The sequence below is a fragment of the Mus pahari genome, chromosome 13, assembly GCF_900095145.1.
Source record: "Mus pahari chromosome 13, PAHARI_EIJ_v1.1, whole genome shotgun sequence".
In the NCBI taxonomy this organism is placed as follows: domain Eukaryota; kingdom Metazoa; phylum Chordata; class Mammalia; order Rodentia; family Muridae; genus Mus; species Mus pahari.
Genome location: NC_034602.1, coordinates 77,526,107 through 77,538,442, shown reverse-complemented (window position 1 = coordinate 77,538,442; position 12,336 = coordinate 77,526,107). Strand labels below are relative to the sequence as shown.

Genomic DNA, 12,336 nt, shown 5'->3' with positions numbered 1-12,336 from the left:
GTGTGTGGGTTCCTCGGGGCGGGCCAGGCGAGCCGGGAGCGCAGGGCAGGGGGCGGGGCTTGTGAGAACACGAGAGCCGGGCGACTGACCGTGCGCGACGAGCCGTGAGCCGGAGGGGGCGGGGCCTCCGGGCCGAGCAGTGGGAGGGCGGGGGGCGGGCCTTGCGCGATGAGCTCATTCCAGGGCAGGGGCGGGGCTTGCGGAGGAGGGAGGGCTGGGAGGCGGGCCTTGCAGGGCAGGGGCGGAGCTTGAGCGAAGCGCCCAGGGAGAGTGCTGTCTGGCTTTGCAGGACGAGCCCTTTGGGATCCTGTCAGGCTTCGTGGTTTGAACTTTTCCGGGAAGAAAAGTAAGAAGTAGTAATTTCAAACTAAGAGCCTCAGTAGCTGTCTCTCACAGAAAACGTGTAGCTGTCCGTCACTGTCTTAAGCATTATTTCGTTAACCAGCGATCTAGTACCATCCACCATGGGGCGGGAATAACAGGAAGTGCCTAGAATGACAAGAAGGGAGGGAGTGGCTGCTGGTTTAAAGTCTGGGACCAGAAGTGGGACTAGAAACAGGCACCATGCCATCCAAGGTCTCCGCTTTAATTTGCATGCTACACTGTACTGTTTATAAAGTTACCTAACGCTATGACTTAACATTGCATGTCCATGGCCTAACATGTAATTAATGTTTAAAGTCACATACGCATGCTTATACATAGAGATGTACTCTGCACACACGCGCGCGCGCACACGCACACAGCATTCTGCTAGATTGAGCTAGAAAGAGATGCTACATAGACCTGGTAAAAAGATTACCCAATTTGGAAGTCAGATTCAAACTGTCTACAAAAACAAAGGAACTTATTTTTTTAGCGTGTAACTATCATTTGACCTAAAATATGTCCTAAAAATGGACCTAGCAGCGGAGAAATGACGACTTCTACAAAATAAGGAGCAGGTATTAAATAAGGTGAGTTGGTGGACTGACTGGATTATAGGGCCACTCCATGAGATGTAACGCATACTTGACACTGCTCAGGTGGGAATCCAAATACTGTTCTGCTAAAATAACTGAACAATAAAATGATACCTAATGACATTATACTATATCCATAGGTCAGTATCTCGTGTAGCCAGCATCAGAGACGCTTCTTCCTGCAGAACATGGGAACAAAACCAAACCCACAAAGGAACAAAGTGAAGAGAGTGGGAGACTTGGGCATACTCGGCTTTAAACGTGATGTCTCCACCAAAGCCCTCTCCTCAGGGCTCTGGAAACCATATGGAAAAGGATGGGAAGTCTAGGAGCCAGAGGCGATGGAGGACACCAAGGATAAAAGGCCTTCTAAACCCAGCAGGACCAACACACACATGAATTCACAGTATGGCAGCATGCATATTCCCTGCATGGAGCTAAGCCAGTTGAGGTCCTAGAGCTGAAAAGTGGACACATGACCCCGACCCTAGCCCAGAAGTTATTCCAATTGAAAACTGCTTGCAAATGAAAAAATTCGTGTACCCCATGCCCAGCAGTATAGATGGCCAACACAAAACCAACTCAGTGGCAGTTCTGGAGATCCCTGGCTCCAGAACTTCATGTTCTGTCTGGGCATTAGGTTTGTTTTTATAAACATTTTCCCCCTTACTGGTCCTTCTCATTTATCTTACAACTTCCAGTGTCGTTTTTATGAAATTTCTCTGTATGCTAATGTATATCTGTCTTTCTTGTGCCTTTTCTTTGGTTTTCTTTTTTTTTAGTAGTTTGTTGGCTTCAGCGTACTGTGATTGTCATTTTATCTTATTTCATTACTATTTGCAGACGCTGCTTGTATGCTGATGAGAGAAAGACTCTGGATTTGGGTAGGGGGAAGAGACAGGGAATCTGGAAGGAGTTGGGGAAGGGAATCCATAATCAGAATATATATGAAAAAAATATACTTTCAATTAAGAGACTGGAGTGATGGCTCAGGGATTAAGAGCACTGACTGCCCTTAAGGAGGAGGACCCAGGATCAATTGCCAACTTCCATATAGCAGCTCACAACCACCTGTAACTCCAGTTCTAAGGGGATCAATGTGGCTTCTGACCTCCACAGGCTCCTGTATGCACATAGTGCATATATGTACACTTGGGCACACACATATATAACCATAAAACTGTGTGTGTGTGTGTGTGTGCGCGCACGCGCGCATGTCGGCCTCCAGTATGGTTCCTTAGGAGTTTTCATTTTAATGAAATACTGGAGCTTGGCTCCTGGCTTCTGTGTCTATTTTATTTTATTATTATTTTATTTTAATGTAAGTACACTGTAGCTGTCTTCAGACAGCCCAGGAGAGGGCATCAGATCTCATTACACTTGGTTGCGGCTGTCATGTGGTTGCTGGGATTTGAACTCAGGACCTTCTGAAGAGCAGTCAGTGTTCTTACCCGCTGAGTCATCTCTCCAGCCCCCTTCTGTGTCTATTAACACAGGTGGACCTGCACACACATAAATGTCTTCCTGAGTAGTGTGGCAGTGGTCCATTCATGATCGACAATTGCCACTATTCCAAATATTTCCAACCCTAAGATCTAAGCACAATTCCTGTAACATGAAAATCTCCAAATAATACTTTGATAATACTCTAGAATATACATTTCCTTTTATAACTTCAGATCTTAGGGTATATTATTCTAATATTACTAATACTATTTAATGATTTATAATAAAGATAAAATGGATCATTTCTTAGTTCAGCTGAAAGGTCCATAAATATTACATTATTTTGCTGTCATTTTTTTCTCTCACTGCAATAATACACACTAAAAAAATTATTAGTTTTAACTGCAGACATATAAGAACCTTCAAGTCTGAGAACCAATGACTTATACAATTTCTGAATTTTAGTATGTGTGGTACATAGATGGTAACTATATTGTTGTAACAATTACTGAAAGTGCTGCCTAACAAATTTTGAAATGATCAATGTGTTCTAAATACCTTTACTTTTCTTTGAAATATTTTCATTGTAGAAATACCTATAGTGAAAATAAACAGTAATGCAAAGGCAGGATTCATGGCCAAACAAAAGTATTTATTAGGGTTTTTTCCTTTTAAACATTTTCTTCTAAAGAAAAAAAACCTAAAGCTTAAATACCTCCCATTCTGCCACATATAAGACTGTATACATTATTTACATCTATCAAATAAAACATATTACAGATTTTCTGACATTCAGTATTTGCTTTAAAATAACAGTGAAAACAACTTTGATCAATAACTATAATTTGCATAATCTTGGCACAATTTACAATATGGCGCCTACGTTGCATTTCCTATTTTAGATATTTTTGCCCATCTAACTCTTACTAGAGACCCTGCCCTGTGATGGCGGGTTCACAGTGAGGATGCCGCCCTGCTGCTCCTGTTACCTGGCACCAGCAGCATTTCTGATTTCTATCGTCAGAAATGATTTCTATTCTGATGTTAAGTATTCCTTATATGCTGTCTTCACAATATTATTTCTACCAATAATTTTAAGTAATAACTTAAATGTATAGGAAAAAAATCAAATATAACAAAGGTATTTCCTAAAATATTAGTGATCTCACCACCCTGGTTATGCATATACAAAAATAACAAATACAGTTTAATAGTTGTAAAAAACTATTTTCCCTAAAATATAGTCATTTCTGCAGGGCAATTTAAGGAGGAAAGTGGTCTAAAAAAACAAATACACTAACCTATTTTACAACTTATACAACTATTTCAAAATCAAAACTAAAACTCAAATTTGTGCAAAAGTAGAAGAAATTCCATAAAGGAATATTTATAAAGGAGAAATTAAGAAATTGTCACATTATGTCACCAATAACTGCAGCTCTGGTGACATAAACTGTCAACCAAACAAACAAAAACCTGCATGAATCTCTAACAATGGTGAACTGTAAACTTAGCCTTGAGTGCCTGTGAGCAGGTATGTATGTGCACATGACACAGTGGGAAAACAAAAATCTTAAAGGCCAGTGATTTCGCTTCCTGCTTATCTGAGATTTTATCCCAAAACTTTCTACTATGCAGCACAATACGCAAAAGAGAAAGGAAGGAAGGAAGGGAGAGAGGAGGAGTTTGTACCACACATATAAGGTGGCCCAATATTTTAATTTGCATTTTTCTTGTGTCAGAATACAAATAATCCCACTATGAGTGATAGACAGAGAGCAGTCTTATACCTTCAAAATGAATTCTTGTAGAATAACTACTTAGGGAAGCCATAAAAATTCAAACTGTTTGCATTCAGAATTACACTGAACTTTCCTATGAAATCTTGAAACAGATCTTTAATCATATATCACCTCATATACAATCACACTGGTAACAGCAGCTCCTATGGACATCTCTACATTACCACAAAACAGTAATGTGTACAGTACATTAGGAGTGATGCTTAAAGACTGAGCTGAGTTTATAACTGGTATGTTCTTTAATATATCTAGTTAGTTTCAAAATAAGATGTTTTGCTAGTATGCAATCACATTCCAAATTACAAATAAACTTTTGGTCCAATATATTTTCAAAAGACAATCAGAATTTAATGATATGTTTTAAATACTTATATGACTTTTTAATAGTATTGATAGGTAGGCTAAAATTTGGCATAATAATAAAATTGTTTCCAATTTCCCTGTACATCAATCTCCAGTTTTTCATTAAAGAAAAATTGAAAGAAAAACATGTTCAAAACAAAATATAAAACAATGGAGGTAAAGGCTTTGTTTCTTTAAATTGCTGTTCTAAGTACTGAATCCATTTTCCATACTATCCTCTCAAACAAAAAAACTATCCAAGCACAATTTAAAAAGTTTTAGGGGGAGAAGGGAGAAGAGAGAAAATAGAAAGCAAGTTCTAGATAAAGACCTTGGTTTTAAAATTCTATATAAATACAAAGTAATTAAAAAAAGTTCTCATGTGTAAATAATGGTTCCAACTTCCAATAGTAACATCCGGAACCTATATTTCTGTGATGCAGTCAGTATCTGTAGCCCTCATCTCCGCAGATATAGAGCCTAAAATATACCCTTGCTTTCCACGCTGGCTTGGTTAACAGCAAAGTCAGTGGGCATGGTTTGGTAGTTAATATAGGTTCTACTAAACTTCAAAAATTGTTTTTGTGCTGTTAAAAATATGAAACTGATTTTTCTTACATAGTCGTAAGTCAATTCTCAAAGCACCTATGACATAAGACAAAGTTCCAGAAACATATTTTATAACAGAGCCGAAATAAACAATGTTCCAAAGAGAACTGCTTTGAAGGTCAACTCTCATTTGGATGTTAAGGTATATCATGCTCATCTTAAAAGGCAGTGTGACAACTTAGTATTTGCATCTTACATAATCTACCATTTTAGTGGTTATCAAAATCTCTCTCAGAGAGGATGTAGACAAAGCTATAAAAGAAATCTGCTGTTTTGCTTCTTTCCCCATAAGCAAGGAAAATGCCCATTACATAAAATGGAATCTAGTGATGAAATATGCAAAATATAAAAATCCATATTTCCATTTTCTGATAAGAGATTGTAGTGCTTCATCTATCCTGATAATCCAGGTAGTATCTCTGAAATGCATGTTAAAATATACTCTGCGAACTTTATGTTGACCATTTAGAGTTTACAATGACAAGCAAAAGAAAGTTAAAAAGAGGTGACAATTTAAAAATCTTTCATTTTAAGGTAGACAGAGCTCCACAGCCACCACCACACACGTGCTTTCTGTCTGGGGCAGTCTAGTAGGCATGGCTTCTATGGCACGGGGAAGCAAAGGTCAGCAAATGAACAAGGCCAGCCGTACGACCTACTGTTAACAGCAAATACTTCACTCAGTTTCTCTTCACTACCACTCTGACAACGAAGTAGTTCCTAAATCTTCCTTCATCATGTCCACATGTAACCAAAGCAATGTGAATAACTATAATGATAACTTACTACATTCAATTGTATGGGATGGGCTTATGAAAGAATAGGAAAACCAGCTTGCACTTTTATAACTGTATAAAAAATGGGGTAGCCAGGTTTGGTGGTATATACCTTTAATCCCAGCATTTGGGGTACAGGGGCAAGCAGATCTCTTACAGTTTGAGACCTGGTCTATAATCCAGGACTACATAGTGAGACCCAATCTCAAAAAATAAAGAAAGAAATAAAAGGGGATAATTATCTTATTTATTTATAAATTAACAGTTCTGAAAAGAACCTAAGAGACATTTATAAGCAAGCTCTCCTGTAAAATCATGTTTTAATCCTTACTTTATAAAACGGCATTTTTGCATGCCTATAATCCCAGCACTTGGGAGGCAGAGGCAAGCCAATCTCTGTGAGTTCAAGGCCAGTCTCATCTACAGAGTGAGTTCCAGAACAGCCAGAGCTACACAGAGACCTTGTCTCAAAAAAAAAAAAAAAGGGGGGGGGGTAGGAGAGACTTTACTCTCAAACAAAATTTTTATTAAATTGACTTTCTCTTGTATCCTGGTGTTTCTTTAGTTATAGCCACCCAGCACCGTGGACAATTGCCAGGCCTTTCCCCAGGACAATGTCTACTTTCTCACCACACAGACACACACACATCTCCTCATTTCCCAAAGCTCGAGTGCTGACTTGAAAACATAGCACCTGAGATTCTGGCAAAGTGAACAGAAACTGCTCTCCACACAGAGTGGTAAGTCCTACTGTCAAGCACTAGTTTCTAGGACTGGTTTCCATTCTGACAGTGTAATATGTATAATAAGGCTTAAAGGACCAGAAGCAACCTCTTACTTCTCTCTCTACATGCTGCTGCTATAAAAAACCCCTGTTACAGGGGTGATATAAAGTCATATACTACGGAAGACTATTTTAGTTAGTGATTATGTGCTTCATTTCCTGTATAGAGAGGAATCAAACATCAGAATTCTGAACCAACCCATAATGGTTGATATTATCTATTTAGATACTAAAAAAAAATATATTTTAAAGAAGTCGGCTAGCTGTCAGTTGATAAATAAGCATTACTAATAAATGCCAGGATTATCTACCTTTTCCAAACTCTCTTGTTTCTTTATTATTGGTACTTGGTAAGTAATTGCCATTATAGAAATCAAATGGAGAAAAAGGCAGTTCCTAGTGATCATGATTATAAGGGCATCCAACTGTATCACTGTCCACTTGTTCATTTCATTTTAGACTCTTTTCCACTCTTTGTTGTATACAAATTCACAGCAAGCATTTCTAGTTTAAAGTTTGAAAGTATGTGTCTCTAACTAGAAAGAGAGAGAATATTGAGGGAAGGGGATTTATCCAAACTGATAAAATTAAAACTCAGAGTCTAGAAAGAGTATTTCTCAAGAACAAAACTGAAGGGGAGAGAACTTCAGTATTTATTCAAAAACCAAATCCTGAATCTGTAATTGATGAAGATAATTTAACAGGATGCCATCTCAAATAATATTTAAAAGTTATTAACTACTGAGCTAACATTTTCATTACTTGATATCACTACAAAGAAAAAAGATTTCTCACAGTGGAAAAATAAGGAGTCAGGATGCTTCAAACTGCACCAATAATCAAGGTAGTGTATCATTTAAAATGACAGGCAAATACCAGCTCCATTCACTGAATGGAAATGCTAAAAAGTGATTAATTTCCCCAAATAGTTGTTAATTCCATGTTTAATGTCTGTACCTAAAACTAATTACTTATGTTTAACTTCTCATAGAAGTTGATCTCTAAAAGGAAGTCTCCCAGACTGTAAGTAATGGGCACCAATCTATCCCAGGGTTTTAAAACAGGACTTTCTAGAATCTGACTCCTACATTAATCCTAATTTCCCAAACTAATGCCTGCCATGACAGGTCTCATTTTTCCTTTCCTCTTTAAAGTACAAAGGGATTCTGCACTTACGGCTCATTTGGCAATTGCTAAGAAACCTCACAGTTCAACATCCTTTCTGAAGATGACAATTGTATATATAACCTGAAGTTTTACACTTACAGTGCACTTACATGTAGAAAGAAGCTGAAATGCAGTATCTATTGCATTTCAACATCCTCAAATTTCAATATCACAGATATTAAGAGATGGAAAAAGACCTGCTTGTAGAACTTTAAACGGCTGTTGAACAGATTATATTAGTCAATATCAAAAATAATTAAGAATTTTGTTGTTTTACATTATGTTCTACATGCACACCTTTACAAATTATGTCAAAAATAATTAAGAAATAATTTGTTGTTTTATATTTATGTTCTACATGCACAACTTTACAAATTTTTTTTTCAACACAGTAAAAGCTGGAGATCAACAATTTGAATAACTATGGCTTTTATAACAGATAACTTCATAACATGCACAAGTAAGTGCCCTAGATAGAAATTCTAATATTGTTTCAAGCTTTGTTCAGTCCTATATCTGTGCTTTGCACCTCAGAAGTGAGCCTATCAAGGCACTTAAAAACATGTAAGTCTTTTTTAAGGACTTCAAAGTGGGCCACAGTTTACAGAACACAGTACCCAGTCCATCAGCACTTCAGTCAGTTCGCATTTGTTTCCAGCATACAATATCATAAAAATTCCTCAAGTAACCAAAACCAGATTGATAAAAATAAAATAGAAAAAAATACTGTATACCACTACGACAAAATTTGCCCTTTCAAATGTAGAGATGGTTCTCGGCTTCCTCTAGCAACAGAATATGATTTTATATATTCAGAAGAGAAAAGGGAACCCAAGCAAGCCCCAAAACCTAAAACAGAAACAATCTAGATAAAGATGAACTATAACAAAGCCAACGACACTGTACACAGTTCCATCTGAAGAAGAGTTTGCACAGCTTGCATCCTTTTATCTATCCTTTGAGGTGAGTTTTTCAATCAGCTCTTGCAGTGGTGCCAACTCTCGTCTGTCAATAAGGTTGAACTCCTAAAAACAGCAAAACATTATTTGCATCTAATTCCAAAGCAAATTACCATTAACAGTACTAGGTATTAGTTTCTGGAGTAAGTAATCACTATTTAAATCATTCATTGCCTTAAGAAAATCACTTAAGCTCCCCTGATGCTCTGTTTTTACATATCTATAACATTAAATATCTATAATATTAAACGTAAATCCCCCTACCTCATGCCCCTATTGTGGATACTAACTGTGGTAAACGATGCTGACCACTTCACGGAGTACCTGGAGTACTGTATAACTGGCTCCCACTGCCAATCAGTAAGTGGGAGCTGTTGCTTCCTGCTGAAAAGAATATACTGAAATGTGTCAAACTAAATAGGGATCTGATATCACTGCAAAGAAAAAGATTTTGCCATGAAAAACTTAAGTCAGAAAGCTTCAAACTGTGCCAATAACTAACGTACTATATCTTTTAAAACAACTTTTTAAATGATTTCTCCAGAACTACAATTTTAAAAACTGAATAAAGGTCACTTATACTTTCAATCTTCCGTAAGATGGACTCTCTCAACTCCCAGGGTAACCCATGAGCAGTGCCCTCATATGCCAAGCATGAGTCAGAACTTTAGCCTTAGCCTTAATACTACAAGCCTGTCCCTCAGATCGGTGGAGTCTGGGCCAAGAATATGTGGGAATAGATACCACATGACTACATTTTTGTACTGCACATTAAAGTAACACTGTTAAATAAAGCATGTTTTCCTGTCTTGACAAATGTCCAGAGTAAGTAAAAAGACAGATTCAAATTTAGAATTCAAAAACTCCTCAGGATTCTATACTAGAAAGTAAATCCCATGAGGAGAGCCAGCTTGGAGTTCCTGGCCCTCAGTTAACCATTGGCTTTTCCAACCCTGAGCTTCATCTACATACAAAGGGGCCTCATGCAAATGAGTAAAAGTAAGTTGACTGGTATGTATGAGAGCTGTGCACATTCTTGTAACAAGCAGGTATCATCTGGGTTATACCTAGCAGAGATGTGACCTTGTCTCCAAAGACTAAACATCAACCATGTTTATCTGGGAGTGGGTAAGGAATTCTAGGATCACATATATTCTAAGTACATAAGCTACAAAAAGGGACCTGGACAAGTATGCTGTTGGCCCTGTAGAGCAAGAATGTATGGGGCCAGAGCAGGATTCCTAAATCCAAAGTCCAAACAACGGTCTTCTCAATCAAAGGGGTGTTGATAGTACATTGTGATGGGCAAAATTCTCTAGATTGGCCCCGACTATTTGCTACCACATAGCAAAAACTATACTTTATGGCTAAAGAGCAAAGTAAAACTAACACTTTTAAATATTTACTCCTGACCCAACAAAACTTAAACTTTGGCAATCATTTTCTGCTAACTAAAATATGAATGCAAATCTTAGAATGAAGTGGGGTTTGTTGCTAGGGTCTCCAGAGGAGACTATCACATAACTCCCCAAGAAGTTTTGGGAAGCTGGGCATGGTGGCGCACCTCTTTAATCCCAGCACTCAGGAGGCAGAGGCAGGCGGATTTCTGAGTTCCAGGCCAGCCTGGTCTACAAAGTGAGTTCCAGGACAGCCAGGGCTATACAGAGAAACCCTGTTTCAAAAAACAAAACAAAAAAAAAAAGGTTTTGGGAAGTCACAAACCCTCAAAATGTGTTTTCACGGATAATTTGAAAGAAATGTGCCTTTACTGTAAGGAATATCAATTAATGGAAGTGGACATGTTTCTTCAGTGGAAAGTAAAGACAACATTAATACACTTATGCTCACATACAAAAACACAAAGTAAAACTTGCTTTAATCTCTACAGAAACAGCAAACAAAAACTAGTTGGCTCGACTCAGAAAAAAAAACTAGTTGGCTCATCTATTTCCAACTCTTTCACCTTTCCTTATTTCTCTAATTAGAGAATTAAATAAAAATATGCTAATATATAGTTCTTTCTTTCCTTGTTTGAGACAAGGGACTGAGGAGTAACCCAGGCTAGCTTTCAACTCCTGATTCTCCTGCTCAGCCTCCAGAGCACTGAGACTGTGTGTAGGGCCACTATGCCTGGCTTCTCACTCTACATTTCTAAGGCAAGCTCTCTGAGGATCAACCAGCAAGTCAGTTCAAACTCTTAAGGGACCACTAGAACACACTGATCTTTCTTTCCTTGCCCATGACAGACAGTTATAGCTTCAAAGTCATTTAGAATATGGTTTTAAAAATAAATGGGGGGAAAGGATGTGATATTCAAAGCATATATCCAGAAAAGAGTCCTGTCACAAAAAATCCAAGATTTTTTCTTTTAAAGTAGAGGTTTGAAGGAATACTAAAACACTCGCAACCAAATGCAGAATGACTGCCCAACTAGAGTTCAGATTCAGACCCCCCTTTTTTTTTTACTTTGGTTTTGTTTGTTACTTGCTTCTGTTGGTTTTGGGTATTGTCTATCCGTTTTGTGTTTGTTGAAACAGTATCTTCTGGCCCAGGATAGTCTGAAACTTAGCAAGTAGAGGTCTAGTATAATCTTTATGCTTTAGCCTCCCAAGTGCCAAGATTATAGGCAAGTACCATCATATCTGACTCATATTCAGGTTTCTTATTTAGTCCCTTATGGCCTAGAAATTGAAGCAGTCCAAGCAACACAAGGCTTCTTAGAACCATTTTAGACTTGCCTAACATGAACTGGGAAGACTAATGAAGTTAAAGAGCAAAAGGCCCATCATTACAGAAGGTGTAAGACAAAACAGGATGCAGATTAGAGAGAACAAAATCTATCCTGACAGTGTTTATTCATTTATTCATTTATTCATCACAGAATTCTAAAGATAAACACGAAGCAATAAAAGCTTAGTGAGTCAACCTACCTGAACGAAAAAAATAAAGTGCTTGAAAGATGTATTGAGATGTGCTTCCTCCTGAAGCTGGATCACAGGGTCAAAATGTTGGTGATAAATATGAGCATAAACTCTAAAGAGGCGTTTGAGTATTGTTTTTGCCACAGACATGAAATTCTTCGGGAATGGAACACCTAGTAAAGAGATAATCGCCCCTCTATTAATGAGAGAGGAGCACAAAGCAGCATGACTTGTCATCAAGTAGCAACAGGGCTGGGAACTGTGCACGAATCCCTATTCCACACATACATAAAATCTCTGCAAAGTTCTTAGCACAGAATGAATGAAAGTAAACTCCAGACTGCCTCTTAAACATGAATGACTCTTCTTTATGGTATATTGTTCTTCTAACATACTGTCACTTTACAAATAAACACCTAAGCAGCAGCAACGCTAAAACTCACACTCAGGTTGATAGATTTGTTAACAATAAGCTCTACACAAATGTGTGCTAACATAATTAATGTACTAACCATTTCAGTTATGTTAAAAAGTGTTTTTCATATATCAGACACACACACACACACTC

The 12,336-nt window shown here is 37.8% G+C and overlaps 1 protein-coding gene across 1 annotated transcript in view; it reads right to left on the bottom strand.

Moving 5' to 3' along the window:
* Positions 1–6,412: 6,412 nt before the first annotated feature.
* The window catches only part of Mob1b (MOB kinase activator 1B), a 31,121-nt gene continuing 25,197 nt past the window's right edge, over positions 6,413–12,336 (bottom strand). The window contains exons 4-5 of the mRNA XM_021210330.2: positions 11,778–11,941; positions 6,413–8,913 (exon numbers count right to left, since the gene is read on the bottom strand). Coding sequence (XP_021065989.1) covers positions 8,836–8,913; positions 11,778–11,941 — 242 coding nt within the window. The 3' untranslated portion in view covers positions 6,413–8,835. The remainder of the gene's footprint in view (positions 8,914–11,777; positions 11,942–12,336) is intronic.